The sequence below is a fragment of the Pagrus pagrus genome, assembly GCF_965226575.1.
Source record: "Pagrus pagrus genome assembly, chromosome: 6".
Taxonomy (NCBI): Eukaryota; Metazoa; Chordata; class Actinopteri; order Spariformes; family Sparidae; genus Pagrus; species Pagrus pagrus.
In genome coordinates, this window is record NC_140190.1 from 11,452,364 (window position 1) to 11,474,433 (window position 22,070).

At 40.8% G+C, this 22,070-nt stretch overlaps 1 protein-coding gene across 1 annotated transcript in view; it reads left to right on the forward strand.

Moving 5' to 3' along the window:
• The window catches only part of hcn2b (hyperpolarization activated cyclic nucleotide-gated potassium channel 2b), a 45,589-nt gene extending 24,582 nt beyond the window's left edge, over positions 1 to 21,007 (forward strand). The window contains exons 5-8 of the mRNA XM_084356060.1: positions 5,333 to 5,479; positions 6,124 to 6,364; positions 9,993 to 10,157; positions 14,793 to 21,007. Of these exons, the coding sequence (XP_084212186.1) occupies positions 5,333 to 5,479; positions 6,124 to 6,364; positions 9,993 to 10,157; positions 14,793 to 15,751 (1,512 nt within the window). The 3' untranslated portion in view covers positions 15,752 to 21,007. The remainder of the gene's footprint in view (positions 1 to 5,332; positions 5,480 to 6,123; positions 6,365 to 9,992; positions 10,158 to 14,792) is intronic.
• Positions 21,008 to 22,070: the final 1,063 nt, after the last annotated feature.

Here is a 22,070-nt window from a genome sequence, read left to right on the forward strand (position 1 = left end):
CCACAACCAGGGGCTTTATGTCCCATAAAAAACCTCTGTGCTGCCTCGCCCCCTCCCCTTTAACTAAGTCCACGGGCTGAGAGGAACAGATTGGATTCAAGAAATGTAATGCATTTGTTAATTTTATACAAGAACTGCAGGAGGGTATAAGTCCTGTCTTATTTGCAACCCCCCAAGCCACAAAGTTTGATTTCATAAGATCAACACTACTGTATTAATACAGTTTTGCAGGACCACTTATTGTTGCGATAGGTGAAATTTGGAGAATAGATCTCTTTCTGAAAACCTGCCTCTTGGTAAAGAAAATATTCATTGTGGAAGTGTGTGTCTGGCTACAAAACAGTCCGATCTCACTCCCAGCGTGTCAAATGCAACAGCCTGGTCGGTGGCCCTATACTACTAAACTATACTACTATAGGTTTGACACTGTTAATTAACCCCTCTAGCGTCATTTCTGGTAGCTCCCTTCTGAGTCAGGGTTGGTTGGGGAAGTTGGGTGGGTCATATGCAGAACTTTCCCCCGGGTGACAGGGCTTTGCGTCCAATGTGTCAGCACTGAATTGTTTTTAAATTACGTTGCATAAAAAAGTCAACTTACTTAGGTAGGTTACGTAGGTGACAAAAAGCAGTTTTCCGAAACATCACCCGATAGTTTTGTTGCCTAAACCTAACCAGATAGTTTTGTTGCCTAACGTTTGTTAGATAAGCTTTATTTTGAAAGTGTAACAGGATGTGCAAGTAGTTTTTGTAAGTGAAGCATCACAGTTCGAAGCTTAGGGCCACTGACTAAACTGTCGTATTTGATGAGTTGGAAGCAAGAATGTGTTACTAGAAACAGGGATTTGTTTATAGGCTCTATATCTTTAGGTATGTTTGCGAGTCAGAGCATTGACTGACAATTCAGATGACACCCATCATCTGCCCCATGACCACATGGTAACACACCATGCATCATGCATTACCAAAACATATTTCCCTTCACAGCAACCGTGTCTCACTTCAAATTTCGTGATCGAGAAGAGAGCAGATTGTTTTTTTTGGAACATGAGGCCATTCCAGACGCACTTCTCATCCCACTGACTTTGAGTGACATGGTCACTAATCTAAGTCTAAAGCTGAGAAAATCAGAAAGTCAATAAAACTCAACAAACACATTTAAAGAAGAGAGGGAATGAGGGAGGGAAAGATGTCGTTTCAGTTTAATTGACACGGCGAAAAGCTGAATGCTGAGGCAGGAAACACTTAATCGTCGCAACCCAGTTTATCCCCACGCTTGAGTGAATGATCTGGATTTCCTGAAAGTCGACTGCATCTTCGTTGTGACTGACACACGGCAAACGGAGAAGACTTTGTCGAGCTTAAGTAAAACTTTGCTAAAGTAAACAATATGAAAAAAATATTCATATTGTTGTCTGGATGATGTGTTTACTGTCAAGATGTGCAAGAAATCTGAAAAGATGGCTGACGATGGCAACCTGTAAGGATCATTCATTTAGTCCTGCCACGGCTTTTCATGCTAAATGAACCATGGCCCGAGGCAATTAGTTAAAACTGAATGAGACCAAGATTAAAATTTTACATAAGAAAGAAGAGGGTGCAGTAAATTGTTTTCGCGGGTGTAATCTCATTACACGTTTCATTAAAGTAAGTGATCTGCTTTCATCACGTGTAAGGTCATGCTGTACTGAATGTATGTGTATGTAGTATTTATCTGTACACACAGTACATCACACTGGAGTATAAAAATAGGACGAATTACATCGCAATTCTTACATAAACCTGAGTTTTTCTCTTTTGGAAAAAAACTCTCACTGCTTGATATTATGGAGAGAAAATCCTCCGGTGGAGAAGCAAAATTAATGATGTCCTCCCATGACAGCCAGTATGTGCCGTATTAAGGACGATGTGATTTGCCGTGTCACCCAATCCACCGAGGTCAAGCCTCCATTTTCTTCTCTAACCCATATGTCACCTTACAGTGTGACAAAATGTAATTTCCTGGACAGCGAGCCATCCTATCCCGTGCATGTGTCATCGGCTGTTACAAGCAAGGTCATTGTCAGTGGCCTCGCTGGTCCTCCATACACGGCGTGTCCTTATAAATCGTTACTGTCTGGTCCAGACTCACAGGCAGGAAGGTATCGGCACTCTAGATGATTAAAGAATTGGATTCCTTTTGTCACAGACATGTACAGTGTGACAGAGTATATAATTTATCATTAGTGTGGTGAAAAGGTCTTCAGGTAATTTGTTGAATTAGTACAAAACATACTTTTGATCTGAAAATCTTATCTTATCAATTGATTTTTCAAATAATCCACCATATACTGTATAGGTCTATATGTATGTGGACTATTGATATAATCAAGTCATTAATTAACCCCTTGTGGACTGTATTGAGGTGTCCAGGTGTTCAGGTTCAAATCAATGACATGATAAATGTCAGATGAGCATGTTGTGTCAGTCACTTTTCAGGGGCTGATGGTTAGCTAACTGATAATGGAAAAGATTTCATCAGTAAATATACTTAAGTAACACTGACCATTATTAATAAATGTAAAATTTATAATTAATTAGACATAAGTTAGTAGTTATTTAACTGTTAACAAAAAGTCTGATGCATTTTAAAATTCTCCTCCCTGTACACGTAATCACAATGTCATCCATCGTGCTCAGTAACCGCAAAATCTCGCAGTTTCTCAACCCAAGCATGAAGTAGAACATAATCAAATCGTGTAAATGAGACATTATTACAATATAGATTATTATTTATTTTATAATTTTTTTCCCTCGTGTGTTCCCATGCAAACTGCTTTTTTACCATTTATTAAGCAGCTGTAAAGATTCATCATGTAAAGAAACATCACATACACATCACAGTAATGTTTCAAGATGAACTACACAGTTCATCATTTACAAACTATTAAACATCAGTTGCAACCTAACAATAAACAGTTGTTGAATAAATGGGTTTTAAGCATTTGATTGTTTGTATACAGTCAATTAACCACTTTCTGAACTTAAATCAACTAGAAAAGTGTTACGGTTTCCTATTTTGTCATACTCAGTTTTTCGAACGTGTCATTCCTCAGCCGAGGTTAAAACAATGAAACCTGACAGCCGTGACAGCTCTCGCTTCAAAGGTTCAAGGCAGAAGAATTATAACACCGCTGATTAATACAGACGTCACAAAACCACAGGTACGCTGTAAACAACGGCGGCTTTGCTTGACAGGGTGCAATCAATTTATTTTTCACTGCCGGTAAGTGGCCCTGTAAGAATTCTGAGTGTCATTACCCGAGGCTGTCTGAGCAGTACTTACCTACCAATCACAGCGGCGCTCTGTGTTTGTGCTGCGTCTCGTTGTCCGTGGCGTTGGACAGGGGAGGTCCTCCCTTGAGCCTCTGTTTGAAATCTACTACTCATCCAATTGACAGTTTATTCCACAGTGGGGTGACTCACATTGCTCAACACACACAAACACACACGCATGGGAGACCTTATGTAACATTTTCAAGGCGCCCCGACAACAGCGCCACGTGGATTCGTTGCACCTCTTGCACAGTATTGATCGATTGATTGAGTCTTAAAACAGCGTTTTCTGTCTTTGTCATGAAAAGCTGATTCATTCATGTTTTTTTCTACTCACATGTTTGTGTACCAGCTCCGACATCTGTTTTTGAAAACAGGAAGTGAACAGCTCTCCACTAAATGCAGGGGCATCTGTTATTGTGGCCACTTTTCCGCCCTCAGGCTGTTGTTGTGTGTATAAGTAAGGGTTTATTTTTCTGTTTACAGGAAGTTGTTGATGCGTGAAACCACATACAATGTCCCATCTTCCTGGTATAAATAAAACAAACCCAAAAGGCATTCGTGTACAGTGTATGTGCAATAATAGCCAGATTTATTCCCAGATTGACACAGTGCCATGCATTTGCACCTTGCAAGAGATGCTATACAGTAGATCGAGAGGCTGCTATTTCCACAGGGAATCCAGGCATGAAATGTGTTATGGAGCGTCATAATGATTTGAGAGAAGTGGACATTCAGGCTGCATTTCATGTAGATAAACATAACAGTGGTGATGGTGTGAATCACTTGGGTGATTTTTTCCCCCGGCCTCATGGTTACGTATTTATCAATTCCAACATAAATAACAAGCGTCTTCCTTTCTCAGAATAGTAACTCAAGTGCACAAATGCCCCCTGGTTGGATTTAATTATGTACCTGTCACTGTGTCTTTCTTTTCTGGACAACAGATCTATATTTTTAATATATTTCTTCTCATTAAAACTGAAATACTGAAGAATAACAGATGTGTTTTCCTAAAGTCTGATAAAATCCAGCATTGTCAATGCCGAGTGTGAAAGAGAGATAATGACAGAGTGCAACTGCACATTTGGAAAAAAAGTGTTATGAAGCCTTTTCTGATGAAATGCATCTAGTGATGTCACTAAGTTGCTAAATTGCATTGTGGGTAATGTTGGCGCCAGGTTTATAAAAGGAAGGAGGATGCATGGAATAAGAAATGTGATATTTCTGGTTCTGCTGTATCTATTTCGACGGTGGACTGCTTTTTAAAACCTGGCGCATACATTACCCGCAATGCAACTTAGCCACTGGGTGACATCACTGGAGGCTATTTATCAGATCACATGCAGCTTCCTCTGGAGCCACAAAAGGCTTCATTCTGCTTCTTCTTTTAAAAATTTTTTTTTTTTTTACATATGCAGTAGTGCTCCCCAAGACCTGTAAACACACTTTAATGTGGAAAATTGGTGGAGCTGCCCTTTAAGATGACCAGAGGGAAACTAAAATCTGAATAAAAACTGTCTACGTGGTGGAAAAACAAACAAACAAGAGTCTGCTGGTGCTTTCTGTGCTGACCTTTACTTCACAACATTTCATCTTGGATCATTTGTTTTTAGTTGCTTCCCCCATCATTGTTAATAACTGATCATGCCTTTTGATGGGGGCATGCCAGAAAAGGTTTGAGAACCGCTCCTTTAAACTCAGTAAAGCGTGATGACTCCTCATGGGCTCAACACAGCTGTCATGTTTCCTTAACAGCTTCATCACAGCTTTTTCTCTCATAGCTACAAGGTATAAATGTGTCACAGGATCTCCACGTTTGCAGAGCTGCGAACGTCTCGGCAACCGCACACATCGATGATGAGACAGATTGAGAAGACGTCAATTAGGGAAGACGTTAGAAATGCGTGACACAGCTGCCGTAACTTCAGACAAACTTCTCAAACTTCCTCTCGTCACAATTAACAAAAGAGCTGCTGTTTTTTTTTTATTGATGCTTCTGCTTCTCTCCATCCTCCAGTACAAACAAGTGGAGCAGTACATGTCGTTCCACAAACTACCGGCCGACTTCCGACAGAAAATCCATGACTACTACGAGCACAGATACCAGGGCAAGATGTTTGATGAAGAGAGCATCCTGGAGGAGCTTAATGAGCCTCTGCGCGAGGTATGAAAACACACATGCATCCGACCAAATGTGTTTGTTCACCCGCAAAATACACACAATCCTCAACTCTCCGATCGAGTAAGTGGACTGGAATAAATGCATTATAATGCTCAGCTATTTTATACTCACTTTCTAGGCAGTGTAGTCATCGGTTTGTCCCAGTTTTCACTCAGAAACGGCTAGATTTAACACAGAACAGATGGGTTTAGAGTGATTTTCACATAGTCTCTATGTTCCCACGCTAGAAAAAGTTGTTTTTATTGCTGCCAGCGGAAACTGTTTACTTCAGTTTACAGTAAACAAGGCCCTCTTGCTTCAAGGACAGCTTCAGGTAACAGAAAATGAAGAGAAAAATAGGGAGAGTACCCAGTGGAGCTGTGCCAGGGTCCCTCAAGGTAATTAAACAAGAGGAAAAAATGGTTGTTTGATCTGGGATTTTTTTTTCATTATCTGGTTTTTAAAGTAAACAGTTATATTTTCCCCCGTTTGTGTTTACTTGAGTCAATCATGGAATCACTAGTTTTAGTATTTGTTCTTTGATTCTGATGGAAACACACACTGACGATGTTTAACATGCGTGCCCAACAATCTTACAACATTCAATATGACATCACAATCCCACGCTCTTTCCTGTGACCGTTCAGGAAATCGTCAACTTCAACTGCCGTAAGCTGGTGGCCTCCATGCCACTGTTTGCCAATGCTGATCCCAACTTTGTGACGGCCATGCTGACCAAACTGAGATTCGAAGTCTTCCAGCCCAGAGACTATATCGTCAGGGAGGGCACCATCGGCAAGAAGATGTACTTCATCCAGCACGGGGTGGTCAGCGTCCTGACCAAAGGAAACATGGGCATGAAGCTGTTGGACGGCTCCTACTTCGGAGGTATGTCCTGGTCAACCTCACGCCGTGTCCTAACTGCGTGTGAGCATCTGATGCGACGAGACGTCAGACGCACAACGTCCACACAGAATGAGTTAAATATGTATTCTGTTATGTCATGTAAACGAAACACATACTTATCAGATTGGAGAGTCGTAAAAATCACACATACTGTGGTATTATCACTGCCTTAAGCATACCGTATGTCTTTTACACTTCCCAGTAGAATCCACAGTGATATCACAGATGTGTGTCTACTGTTTAAACAAGAATCAGCAGGAAACAGCAGCCTGACATTTCACTCGGACTTCTTGTGCAGTCTTGCCTTACAGCCACTTCTGTCCCACTTTGCCAGGCTGTTGTTCCTCTGTGGCTGTTTAAAAACACACAGTGCCCCTGCTGCTATCGCCACCAATAAACCCACACAGACGGGCGTGCAGTGATGGTTCGGGCTGCATTTTTAACATGGGGTGGGCCCTTGCAGCAGATCAGAGTTCACGGGCAGTAATGTTGATGTGCCAGCAGCCCTGGGCGCTGCTGGAGTGGTACAGACACACGGCACACACACACACACACACATGCAATTAATAACAGCTAATTAGCACAGCCTAACGGTGATGATGGGGCCATTTGTAATGTCAAGCATAGAGCGTTCAGTCGTCTGTGCCGACAGCTCTGTCTTCACACACAGATCCAGCAGTGGGACGATGGTTTAAACACGACAGTGTGGAGCAGTGCAGAGTATGTGTGGTAAAATCTGTCAATTAGTAAGTAGCAGGGAGTAGATGGTTATGTCAGGCGACTTTGCTCCATCTACTACTGTATTTCCTGCCTTTTACATGTCGTGGCCTGTACTGTTGGCAGCGGCACGCATTTCTTATCAGTAAACTCCGGCTGGATCGGCTCCATTATTGTATTAAGACATTTAGGAAAAGACAGAGCTTTGTAAACAATTTTCCACGGCTGTAAAAGCAGCTGAGTCTGCAGCTTAGCCTTTGGCCATGTTTTGCTGTCTGGCAAAACAATGCAGCCACAAACTTAACATTACTCAGCATTTGTTCATTAAATAACTTTTTGAGCCTAAATTGGGTTTGATGAAAATATTGGAAACTGAGTTTTGTAGAGTCGGATGCTGCATGTGTCTGTGTTACTGCTGGTGTGACTGCTAATGCTTTCACAATATGTTCCCTCAAACTCACTTTTGGGTTTTGTAATTAAAATAATTTAGATTGAGAACAGATGGAGGGGATTATGTAGTTCACTGATTATCTGTGAAGTGGCAAGCAAGAGTCTTAGGAAAAGAATGTGTTATATGAGTTTCCATGTGAACAAATCAGGCGGTAAACCTGAAGAAGAGAATTTTGGACTTTATATTTTCCACTAATGAGAACAGGAAACTGAAACTGACGCAGTGCGTCTCAGGATAAAGGAAGTTACAGCAAAAAATCACTTTAGCCATCCTGGATTTCTCTGTATTTTTAATAATATTTGAGGATGACAAGCTGCCCTATCTACAAGCTCCGAGTGGATGCCCAGTGGTTTGAACAGCTTTTTAAGGCAGCCCCGGTGGTTTCATTAGTTATCCTCTCCCAGCACTTCCCACTAATGATGCTTGCAATATGCAAATGGTTAGTGTTCTGTAAAACCGGGAAGATCCCGTGTGAGAATTTATGAAAAGACGTCTGGGGCAGTTTATGGATCTGAGGGGAGTTTTTCCACAACTTTACAAAATAAGGTTAATTTCTCAGACGGGACTGGACAAAACTTCTGTAAGAAGGAAAACTTAGAAACAAGTTACTAAAGTGTGTCTTAGCGTCTACTAATCTACCGTGGATATATAAATGCTTTATCACACAGGCAGAAAACGTGGTCATAGTCATGGTCACATTTAAATACTAAAAAGTCATTGTATCCTGACTAAAAGTCTATGTATGTGTATGTGAATGTACTAATGGATACATCCGTTGTATCGAGACAGTGTATGTGTTAATATGCAAGTGAAAACACTGAAATTGTCTGGTAGCTCTGTCCAAGATCCTGTCATTATGCTAATCTTGCTTCAAAGAACTGTTGGAGATTTGGGATGAGATGAGATGATAGACACCGCTCTCATGTAAGGACGATAAATCTAAAGCTAGAGCCAGCAGCCGGTTAGCTGAGCTTAGCATAAAGATTGGATAAAATGTGGAAATGGCTAGCCTAGCACCTCTAAAACTCACTAAGATTTTACATCTTTTACACCAAAGTGTATAAATCAACATGTTGTAGACTTGCCATCGCTGTGAGGTGTCCAGACAACCAGCACATCCCAGGAACTCACTTTTATCACTTTTTGTGCAGCTATTTCCCTGCTTCCAGTCTTTGTGCTAAGCTAACCAGCTGTGTAGCGGACAGATGGGAGAGTGGAATCACATGGAGGTCTGAAACTGCCAGAAAAATTGAAATTACAATTTTTTTTATTAAAAGTGAAATAAATGAAGGCATTACTAAATGTAAAAAATGTGACATAAAAATTCATTTCTGCTTTAATTTAATGCAAAGGGAAAAGATTACAGCAATAAATATGTAGATTCATGTAAAAAATAATAAATTAATAAATACAATGGAAAATTAAATGGGAAAATAAAATAAATAGTGGAATCAATACAAAGGTCAACAATTATTCAGAGGCAAGTTAAAGCAGAAATATCTATTTATCTCACATTACCTACACTTATTTTCAATACTGATTTTGGTGCATTTAATGACATATTATTTATTCATTGAGCCATTTATTCATTCATTCATTATTCTGATTTTGGCCGTTTCAGTCTTCCATCACATCAATCTTCTCATCCAACTATCGGAAGCGATAAGAATCGCTTTTCCCATCGCTTGTCCAACTATTCCTCCAATGAACACTGCACAGTTACTTGTGCTTTTAATGATACGTGAAGGGTTGTGTGGGTTTGCTTTGTGCAGCGCCTCGTTTGCTGCTGGAGAGTCATGAGCAGACGGTTTCCAGTCAGTTCCAGAATGCTGCCCCTTTGCATGCCCTTAATGGAGTCTTCTCGCGTTTTCGTTATTTTTCTCCCTTTCCCACAGAGAGTCAGGGGAGGTCGACCTTTAGGCAGGGGAAAAGGAGGGCATATGGTTGTCAAGACAACAGTCAGCCCCAGCCTGTAGGAGAAGAAGATACCAGGGGAAGGGAAAGGGGAACAACTGAATATAATGAAGCTTAGTTGCACATCTCCAAATATAGTGTCCTTCCCTCACACAGCTGTCAGTGCTGTGCCAGTGCTGGAGGGAAATACTCAGTTTTACTGTCAGCGGGTCATACTGAGTACACACAACAACTTCACGCATAAACCAGTTTCATTTTGATCACATTTGCTCAAGGAAAATGTGTTGTACAGAATAAATACACTGAAGGTTTGGGCCAAAATGCCTTACAGTTACACATTCAGTTTCCTAAAATGATTTTCAGAGTGAACTCTTGACCTACTTTGGTATGAATTCCTCACTGCTAGTGTTGATGCATATGAAACAGCTGTGGCTAAAGAATATGATCTTCCTGAGAACAAATGCCTTATTTTTACTATCACTGTCCGACACCCTGATATCTGTCTGGTCTATCTTTTCACCCCATCAGAAATCTGTCTGCTGACCCGTGGCAGACGGACGGCCAGTGTGCGAGCGGACACCTACTGTCGCCTGTACTCTCTCTCTGTGGACAATTTCAATGAGGTGCTGGAGGAGTATCCCATGATGAGGAGGGCCTTTGAGACGGTTGCCATAGACAGATTGGACAGGATAGGTAAGACGGCCATCTGCTTCAACAAGAACAACACCAGTTGCCTTTATTTGATGTTATTTCACAGAGTTCATTCATTTATTCAACTTTAATTTCTACTTGAGGGATCATCGAATAGAAAACAGAGTAAAGCAAAAACAACAACAAAGAGATATGCTAACAAAGAAAGGCAAAACCAGAATTATCTTAATAGAAAAAACTTTATGATTACAGAAGAAAAATTAAGATAATTAAAATGTAAAATAAACTACAGTTATATTAAATGCCTAAAACTAAAAACTAATTTGCTGGATACATTTAAATAATTACAATTTCAAATAAGAATATAATGTATTGCAATATAGTATGAAAGTGCTGACTGGTATGTAAAAGTGTTCAAACCTTTGTAAAACTACTCAAAATGCGAAGATTTGGATCCTGTTTTTTTTTTTTTTTTGTGTGTTCATTTGGGAAGTAGGGTACTTGTTGGGTACAACAGAAAAAAAGGAACAAAATAGTCCCATAATGTGTAAGGCGAGGTTCATTGTCATTCATTTTCAACAGTTGCAGTTTGTTCCACCTGAGATAGCTGGCGCAGCTTAACGTGTATTAAGCAGTAAACAGAAAAGATACACTCTTGCATAGGTCCTACTTTTAAGCAGGACTGATAAAAAATAAATAAATAAATATAAATGTGATGTAAATGCCACTAGCTTTGGTAGAGTCTTTTGCCCTGTCTGCTTTCACAACTAAAGGATGTTTAAAAACAGCGGGAATAACTTGTTGGACTGTTGCCTCACTCCGGCGATTGACACATCTGGGTGTTGCCATTTAATGCGTGTTAGCGTGTTTCGACGCATTTCAACTTACACGCCGTCCTCCTCCAACAACTCGCTTTCCAAAATGTTTCCACACAGCTGATGTATTCTTCAGGCTTATTCTTCACATGACTGCGTTCACCACGACGTTGGTACCGTGAAGGCTCAGGACAAATACATTTCCTGTCACACCTCAGATGATTATACTTCACTGATAATCGGCACAGGTATGGTGTCATCATATGAGTCACTGACAAGATGAAATGAAGCAAAAGGAAAATGTATTTTTTTTCATTAACGTGATGTGTCTGTCAAAACACTATCTGACAGCTGTGACATACTGTATGAATGATCCTCAAAGGGACAATGTGTTTGATGAAGGGAAACAGTCGAGGCTGAAAATGTATTCATGGCTGTGAATCATTTATTATGTAGTTTTCTCAAGTGTAAATCTGTCACTCCAGTTGATTACTTCCTGTGGATATCTGCCATTTTGGAGAGCAGTTATTTAACACATGTGACACTTTTGAATATCATGGCAGAAAGTGTCACGTTTTGTACCTCCGTCGTATCTCTAGATGAATTTACTGATTTGTTAAAATGATTGCTCAGCAGTGACTGCGTCTGAACATCTTTGGTTTTACTGCAGAACACACACACTTTGTCTTAGCAGAGTGGCGGGATCCCCTTGTTAGCATTTAGAGAAACATACTTCTGCTGATGTCACACCCCTGTCACATGACCACACTTCACGTGTTTACAAAAGCCCTCGCTCCGCCACCTGCCAGCTGTTGCCATAGCAGCCAGATTGCACACATGAGCAGCCTTCAGTCTGTCAGCTCACATATTAGGAGGGAGACTGACATGTCTGCTTTAGGACCTAACCAAAATATTCCCAGTGGGCTCCATGTGCATTTGATGAATATGTATCACTTATAATGTGTTCTTTTGTTTAGCTGTGTCGACTGTGTTTCTCAGAATAAGAATCGGGAGCGCTGAGAGGGCTGTCAGAAGTTATGTAAAGAGTATGAAATGTAAATACAGACTCGGGCTTTGTTTCTTTCAAATGTAAACAGTGTTTGTTCAATGTGTTTCCATAAGATGGAGACATTAAAATCAAGTGCAATGCAATGCAGTCTTTAGGGGAAAAAAACCCACCACTTAATATTTTTTTGTTGAGCACTTCTTTTAAGATCAGTTCAGCCTTACAGACCATAATTTCATTTCGGTGGAACCAGGTTTGCTCCTGCATTGAGAGGGGCTAATCCTTCGTCTATTGTCTACATACCCTTAGTGCGTCAAATTGTAAACAGTGTCACACAAGACCAGCGGAAAAAATTGCACTGATTCCAGCGGTGGAGGTGTTACTTGGTAATGAATAGGCAGCGGATGTGTGCCTTTTGCAAACGAAACAGCTTCAGCTTTCCGAACGCTTCAATTTAAAAAAAGGTTCTCACTTCTCAAAGGCTCCTTAACCTCCACTGACCTAACATCCCTATCAGGTTGTGCTGGCCCGGTTCGCTTTCAGCTCACCCTGAAGTGCCACCAGTGAGTTATTGTCACCCTTGAGTGTCACCTGTAAGAATCTGTTTGCCATCCACGAGTGACTAAATTGGCCACTCAGCTGTTGCCACCAGACAGAGGCAGACACCCAGTTTCCAGCCCCTTCAGGAGGAAGTGTACTCAGAACAACCTCTGCCTTTTCTTCAAGCAAAACCCTGTGGTACTCCTTGAGGAGGAACTCAAAAGTCTTTTTCTCCCTCAACCTACTGATAGAGGACCTCATCACCAAGCCTCGTCTTCCAAAGTGTGTCCACAGATGGAACCAATGCAACATGCTAGGGGGTCACAAGTGGTTGAAATCTGATCTGCCTCCTCCCATCCTTCTCCTTCTGGCCAAGCAGCTGACAGTGTTAGAGAGGAACAAGTTCGTCACCAGCCTTCCTTGTTTCGTGGGTATCACTCAGGCTGTTGTGCTGACTAACAGCCTAGCTCTTTAGACTGCCTGCTGCATCGGAGAACAAAGCTTAGCGCCAGTGACAGCAGTTCAGGAGAGCTATATGCGCTACTCAAGTTGCACATGCACACTTCCCTACATGCCAGTCTCCTGAGTTCAGGATTGTCCCCAAGGTATAGCAGATGGTGGATCATCTGGGTGCAGCTAGGAAGGCGAGCAAGAATCTGAAATCTTGTCTTTGGTCCCAGCCTTTTTACCGATCAGGGTTTGTTCGAGCAAAGACCTTTTAAATCATCAGCATCATTGGCTGGCTGCTCTAGGTATTAACATTAACATTTACATTAACATTTCAGCCCTGCCATCAGCTTGGTACGAGCCTGGGTATGCTCAGAGTGCCAACCCACATGGAGTTTGAACCTCACAACTCTGTGACGCAAGCACTCATTTCTTTCACTGGCACAGCCTTGGCCAGCGATGAAGAATCTAAGATCAGATAAAAATTTTCTGCTGTGGCGTCTCTATCCCCCTCTATAAGAAATAATTTAGGAATATGACAGTCAAGGGTTGGTGTTACAGTATGCCAGTTACTGAGCAACACAAGGACGTCACTCTGGAAAGCATGACCTTCTGCTCAAATGCGCTTCTGCTTTCAGGCACAATCCACAAACCCCCCTCATCCAGTCGATCAGGAAGTCAAGAAGGAAACTGTGACTTATTGTTGTTGTCTGAAGTGTGCTCTTCAAGAGGCTCCCAAGTTTTAGATGAAGGAAGAAGTTTCAGTGCGCTTAAACTCCTTTGCATGGAGTTGACAACCTGTCCATTGTTCTCAGAGTAGGGCAATATAATACCAGGAGAGAGACTGATCTAGTCCTTCATCAGACTCAGCAGACTTTCGACTTTGATGAAGACACACAAAGCATCAAAGTGTAAGTCCTTTAATTAGTTTGTTGCCTAAATCCATGTGCTCCAGTACACTTCAGACCATTTTCTGGAGTCTCTCCTGATAATAGCTCCAAAGATTAGTAAGAGGTCACAAGTGCAAAATATCTGTGAATCATTCATTGCTTGATGTCATGTTGTGTTGTTGAGGTCCCATCTGAGTTGTTAGGGGGTAATTTTTCCCACGTTTTATGTGGATGTGCAACCAGTGTGAAGCAATAAATTCCCGTGTCCTATATTGAGCAAAAAAGACAGACTTCAGACACCAGCGCTATCGTTTAACTCGTACAGTAAAGCAATTGGTTATGCAATAGTGAGGACTGTTACAGTAGATGGCTATACTCATACACATATAGCCTTAGTTAAATCCATATAGTATAATTTCCTCCCGGAAGACCAATGCATGCCAAGCACAAGCCATTTACAAGTGCACACACACAGACACATGCATGATCTAATCACATAAAGTTAAGTGCATCCGTAGATGTCATGTGTGGCGTATAATAAACAAACCCTTTGGCAACAGACATGCTTTCTCTCACATTGTCAGCACTGTGGTGACTCTGCAAAAGCACTGCCTCGTAAAAGCACTGGCATGTCTTTTTAACAGGGAATTGGTACAAAAGATAAGAAGCTCTCTATTTCTCTCTCTATTTGTGTGTTTGTTAGTGATGGATTTTGTGTGTGGAGAATACATCAGATAGTTTCATATACAGGATACTCTAGGATACTCTATCCACCGTGGCCAGGAATAGAATGAAAGATAAAGGTAAATGATAAAGCTGTTATTTCTGTGCTCTGTAAAACTTGGCTAAGACTAAAAGAGGGTAGAATAATGCCATGGGAGCAAACTTTACATGTACAACTAAGGCTGGTTTTCTTTTCTTGCATCTAATAGCATCTACTTCAGCAACAATGCTACTCTCTGTCTCCATCTCATTGCAGGCAAGAAGAACTCGATCCTGATGCACAAAGTTCAGCATGATCTGAACTCTGGTGTTTTCAACAACCGTGAGAATGAGATGATCCAGGAGATTGTTAAATATGATCGGGAGATGGTTCAGCAAGTTGACGCACCGCGACCGCGGGCCATGTCCATGACACCTCCTCTGCATGGTGGGCTCTTTCCTCATTCAGGTTCCTCCAGCCAGCCCCATAATTCAGCAATTGCCACTCTGCAGCAGGCCGTAGCCATGAACTTTTGCGCTCCCATGCAAGGGAACTCAGTGGGAGCAGGAAACCTGCAGTCCCCCAGGATGGTGAGGAGATTCCAGGTAATTGAAGGTGTCACCACCCCTGTCTCAGCCTCTCCATTGCAGTCTCAACTCCTTGCTTCTGGTGCCTTTGCTCCTCTCTTGACCAGCCCCCCTGTTCAGAGCCCACTGGCAGTTGGAGGACGATCATTCCAATATGGATCCAGTGCCCTAGCCGGTCCCACCTCAGGCTCCCAGCTTTCTCTAGCCCAGCAGCACATAGCCAGCCCTGCACACCGGCCTAGCACACATAAGAGTACCCATTCCTTGCAAATGGGCAGTCTGAGCCAAGACGCCAGGGCACTGTCAGCCTCTCAGCCCTCACTGCCTCATGAGTTGGCGCAACCAGGTGCCCCTAGTCCGCCCCAGTCTACACGAGTCTCCTCCACCTCCATTGGACCCCCTCAGATCCCAGCAGGTCTCACAGGCGTCCGGAGTGCAATACCACATAGGGTGGTACTGCCCCACCAGATGTCTGTGGGTGCCTTCCCTGTAGCATCCCTGCCTGGTTCTATGCAGGCTTTTGGGGCTGGTGCAGGGCTGGCAGTAGGGGGTGTGGGGGACTCGGGACTACCCAAGAAGGACTCTATAGGGAGCATTCCTGAGACAGACCACGTCAGAGTCAGATCCAGGCTATCCTCAAACTTGTGATCTTAATTAAATCTTCTGGAGGAGTGACTCAATGAGGGACTTAACTGCAGGAACACAGGGGGATTTCTGCTCTTTCTCATACAGTTCCTCTTCTCTCTACCCACTCCAGTTTGACTATCCGAATGTATGAATGTTGAGTGAGTGGCAGCCAGGAGAATCTGCGAGGAGACTGTTCTAACATAATAAAGTCTGTATGGTGACTTTTGAATCTGCAGCATTGAGATGTTTCTACTCATACAACATAGTAGTTGCACAGATCAGTAGTGGTAAAGTAGCATCTTCCCATCTCCAACTCCTTTATTTACTGTATTTCACAACATAGTCAACAACATATGGGCATATCTGCTTTACTCTCCTTTCATTCACCTCATTAAATGGAGTCAGATGGGACAAAAAGAAAATTAGGGACCTGCTTCAGACATCAGAAGTTGGCACTTTAATGCGGTTTGATTACTGTATCTACCACATTTTGTCAGTTGGCTAGCTGTAAAAGACAATGCAAAGGCATAATATTTGTGGTTTGATAAAAGGTTTGAACATTAAAATGGTGTGTTTTCTTGTTTTTTTTAAATAACTTTATAGACCAAATTTGCACAAAATTGGATAATATTCAATAAGTGATACTATTAATTATATTCAATACAATTTACTCCAGTATTTAAAGCCATATTTTCCCCCGAATTATTGATATATATGTGGATGAATGAGTATATTTATAAATACAAATGGCATTTTCAGAATCCAGCTGGCCTCTTTTATAAGTCTTCCTTGCCTCTGATAGTCCCCACAGTTAAACATGCGCTCCCCAGACAATGAATATCCTTCATACTGAAATTACAGCTGCGGGACAAATTGTCTGGTTCCAGCCAAGCCATCGATTTCTACAGGAAATGTCTGACTGTTTAATTTAAAGCTGCATTAATCAATATTTTTTTTATATTAACAGTGAATCAAATGACTCCCTCAAATGAGGGTAATGTGAAGTAGTAAGGTAATGTGCTCGTAGTGATGAACTCAGAGGGAACGATTTATTCAAATGGAGCTTTTTAGCCTCTTTTAACAAAATATTTTGGCTTTAACTTTCTCCTCTGTTTGATGTTATTGGCAACAGTTTTCAGCAAAAAAAGGTCCCTAAAATGAAGTTTCAAGGTCCACAACACATTTCTGGAGCCTCACAGCAAAACAGCCTTGCAGCATTCTCCTTAATCAACTGAAGTAGACGGGGACTTTTTTTTAAAAACGTAATAAGTATCTCAAAAAAGGAAAACATAGAATGGCAATACAACTCGTTCAGTGTAATCCAATTGTTTGCTAACATGTCTGCCATAACAACTTCATAGGGTAATAACATGTCAGGGCTGCGTGTCTTTCAGCTTGTTGTGTTGTTTGTCTGCCCCCAAGTGGCAAAAAATTGATTAATGCAGCTTTAAAATTAGTGAATCAACAAGATCTAATAAAAATTTACCTGATGAAGAGACGCTGTCTTTCTACAGCAGATTTCTGAAATAAAAATTGGTTTACGGAGTGTAGTCATGTGAGTAGTGATGTGTTGAAAGTGTTCCATGGTATCTTAGAAATTAAAATTCACTGCCAGTTAATAAGAAAGAATTTTATACGACTCAAAATGTAAATCCATCAAAACTCGCATAATCAAAATACCAGTCCATTCTTTTCTAACCCTGAATATCACAGTTCTTGTAGCAGCAGTTTGGGCAATGTGTCACTATGCCAAAGTCAGTTCATACAAATAATGAAACTCCTGCAAAGCTCGACCCTACTGTAAACACTACCGTTTTCATCAACAGCCAAGGACAGTGTAGATACTTTGCAGGATGTATATTGCGGTGTGCCTCTGTCATTAATGCCTCAATAAGAATTCATCGGATGCCGCTGATTTGTGTCCAAAAGCATTAAGAGGGGAACCTTTTTCTCCCGGACCTGACATTCTCTCCACCTCATCTCACTAATGCCTGAACCATTACTGGGTAATGAGAGTGGAAATTGGAATCCCTCGGGTCTGTTTGGGACTGTTATTATTCTCCTTCCATTCGATTCCATCATACAGTGCCAATGATGAGTTCCTCCTCTATGATCATCTTTTTTTCTTTTTTGCATTTTCATTTTGTTTAGTTTCAGTTCCCCCATTGTTATCCACCTTGAGAATTCTGAATGGGACAAAGTTGAAGGTTTGTAAGTATTTTTATACAGTGTTTTTGAGGTCTGTTGTGTTTATGTTTTATGCCCAAATTATGCCCTGTGGAACCTATTTGGATGCTCAAAAATAATTCATATAGAGGCTTGTTATGAGACTAGTGTTTTACTGAACTTCACATTGTGTCCCGGAGGCACGGTCTTAGGGACAGGGAATGCATTGAGTGACAAAATATGTTTATAGACATTTTGTACTTCACTGGGAAGCACACAGTAGAGAGAGGACAGAATAAAGAAAAGAGAAAGGAAGGAGATAGAGACTGGATGGATTGCAAAAAACTCAGTTAACCTGAATCACAAGCAGATATTAGTAACTCCATCCTTTTAAAGGGTATCTTTAATGTTTAACAACCTGGACCAGGGCTGCACAATATGTTGCTTTTGCATTGACATAGCAACATGCTCATGCACAATAGTCACATTGCAGTATGTGCAATGTCAAGTAAGACAAATTAACTCAGCTCTTTGAATTGAAAATGATTTTGCAGCATTCAAACATAACATAAAAGCAATATTATGTAACGTTTTTTACCTAAAACTAACAGCTTCAAAATCATGTTGATGGTTCGGTGTCTTGTAAAAAATACTAACAGTGTTGCCACTCAGTGGTTGTGACCATGCTGACTTCCTCCTACTGAGACGTCATGTGTGTCTATTGAGCTAATCAAGTTATCTGGTGGAAATTGGAAATTGCTTTATACAGTATATTACAGAAAACCATAATATCGCAATGTCACTTTTTTCCCCAATATTGTGCAGCCCTATCCTGATCCCTATTTCCCCATGTTGTTGTGTCTAAGTGGCTAATGGGGACAACAATTTTTAAAATTGGTCCACTATTGAGTGAGGTGGCAGCACCCGGCAGCTGCAAAACTGGCTTCAGTGTCCTCCTGGGCAATTACGCATTGCAAAGAACATCCACTAAAAGGGCTTGAGAGTTTTACAATGATAAAATTACTGACTCTGTAAATGGAGTCTAGGGGTTTTGGTGAGAGCAATAAAGCAGCTGGTTTTGGTTCTTTAACAAAAAGGTCTATCTCTGTGGAAACCCTTGCGTAATATTGGTGGACACTTAAAATAACAATCCGAGCTTGTCAGTGGCACTTTTAGTGGACTTGACCTGACCCTGTGCAATTGCTCACAGAGATTACATTGCAGCTCGTTTCTCAGCTGTCGGCTGCAAAAGCCTTCCTCCACACTGGACCAATTTTGAAAATTGTTGCCTCCATTAGTCACTTTAACAGAGAAACATGGTAAAATTGGTTCCAAAAATATTTTTTTTAAAAAAAAAATACCCTTTCATAACAGAGTGAAACCAAAGTTTCATGGCTGTAATTTTTTTGTATGCAAATGTTTTCAAAATGTTAAGATATGAACAACATGTCACACATTGAATCATTCGCACTGATCAAACATACAAATCAGAGAATATTGAACTGAACTTGTTCAATCATGTTGTGTGAAAGGGATGTTGATCACACAAAGCAATAACTGTTTGAAAAAGGGTGAGTTTAGGCAGATGATGTTCCGTTGTATCCTCGAGGTGTTCGTGGAGATGCAATATATCACCTCTTGGACTGATTTCCTAAAACTTTGCTGAGAATTTCTGTTTTTGGAAGAACTCGATTTGAACTTGATTGGCATGGTTGTTTTTTCTATGTGTAAACATAGTGTTCATCATGTAAACCAGACTATTTATTGATTTAGCCTAGTTTACCGTAACTGTAGACATAATGAAAAAGACAAGTGTGTGAAAACTGAAGATCTTTTTAATCTATGACAAAACGCATATTATCATCTGATATGAACTGATATTACTTGAGCATATAATTAAAGCAGAACAAAACTGTTTGCATTACAGAAGATGTATCACTTCTTTTTCTACAGTCGCTCACAGTACCACCCACAGATTGTATGTAATCCTGTGCCAGTTGCTGTGAGGTCTGCATGGTTTTATATTGTGTTTGTTTTATTAGTTTTATTTATTTTTCTAATCTCACACCCCGGTCCATTTGCAACGCCTGTTCCCTTTGATTTTTTTCCCCGTCTGTGCTGTTGACTCTGTCGTCTGATCAGCATGTTGCCCAGAACTCTGAACTGTAAACGCACTTTTTCCTCTTTTGCAACTTAACAAACATATTCAATGTTATGTAAATGCTACAACTCAGCTGTTTAGTTTAATCAGTACAGCCTTCAGGCTTTGTGAGGGCTGGCATCTGCCATGCACGCACACAGCAGCAGCAACAGCAACATCTGTATTTGCTAAATTGTGTGCTCTCAAAATGCTTTTTCCTATTTCCTTCTATGCTACTCCAGAGTTAAAACTATCGTCCATTCCACTTTATATTCTGATGTGTCTTTGGGTTTATCAGTGAGATTAAAGCAAGGTGTTAAAAATGTTTACCTACAAGGGCTGTTCATGTGGGCGATGATGTGATTTTGTGTAGAACTTTTGTCACACATTCACGCTAATGAGTTCAAATTATTTCTAATTTTTTTGGCCAATAATGACCAAAACAACACTGAAAAATACATAATGCACTTTTTTTATACTCGTTGTTTCTGTATTTTACAGGATACAATATGATTTGTTATTAAACCACAGTTATTCATTTGTTAATTCCTTTACATCCCTGCTTTTTGTTGGCTTAACTTGCTTCTTCCTCAGATCCCAGACCTGTTAGTGTGTGTAAATGCATTCAATAGTACAGTGACTGAGTACAAAGCCAACACCAACACTAAAACCCATCCATATCTTGGCATACCATACACTGAGATCTCTGTAAAATCAGACACTAACAGTGCGGTACAGGCTTTTCTGTGTCAGGGACCTGCTTTTTCTTTTATTGAGCCGATCTACATCCCATAACATGTACTGTGCATACCTAGTGCCTAGCATATACTGTAGTCTCCGCATATGTATACTCTATTCTTTCTGTGCGTGGCTGTAAAAAATAATGCAAGCTCCTCACAATGCACCACTGTCAGTTCTGTCCCACTGCAATACATGTAAAAAGGAAAACAAATAAATTGTATTTGAATACAGTATGATTCCACTGCTTCATGTTGAGGTCAATAATTTGGGTTTGCATATATTGGTAAAGCACAAACAGGATTCATAGTTTTACATACTCTTAATATAAACAGAACTTCTTAATGCAATAAAGGCATGTGATGGTGACGGCCTCTGCTTTCTGTTAGTTGTGATGTTATTGTTCACGTGTCAAAGTTACAGCGGCCTCTGAGTCTGTTATTGATTGTTTACAGTTTTACTGGTTTAATAACATCTTATTATCTGCCTGGTTATCAAGAGATATAAAAACAACTTTCAAACTGAAGGATTGCTTTATTTCTTGTGTGGAACAGTGGATTATGGATATTTTGAGTATTTGAATGCTTTTCATTATAAAGTCTGACATTTTTTTTTAGGTCCCATATTGTAGACAGTAAAGTTTTGATGTGTTTCTTATTATAAAACAGGATTAGGTGCTATATACATAGGGTGAAAGTGTCAAATCGTCAGAACTGACGTGGAAACACGATGGGCGGGGCCTGCTCAAGCCTGTGAGAACTGACCAATCAGAGCAGACTGGACTTTTCCGTCTGAGAGGGGGAGTAAATAACCTCAACTTATTGTTCTTCGCCGCTTGCCATTAACAGTTACCGTACCTGCCTGGCGCTCGCACTTTTTCATGTTTAGGAAAGACGTGTGCTTGGGGAATTTCAAAATAAAGACGCATCTTCCACACCAAGCCAAAGCTTTTAATATGTGACAATTTTGGTTTTTGGAAACACACAGGAGAATACTTGTTATCATGGACAGGAAGAACAACACTTTTTGATTCCTGATGAGACATTTTGGGAGTGCCGTTTCATCTACGTTGTTGTTCAGGCAGCCAGAGCTTTTCTTGCTCAGCTGGGACAGATGGTGTCTGGAAGGAAATTGAATAGACTTCAGACACTTACTGTGTGAGTTCGCCGTCCAAAGGTTTAAATGCAGATGATTAAAGAAGGCTTAAAGAAGATTAAGTACCTTCTGCCTATAACTTACTAGTATTTTGTCCATACATCCTCAAAATTATAAATCTCCTGAAGAAACATGTTTATA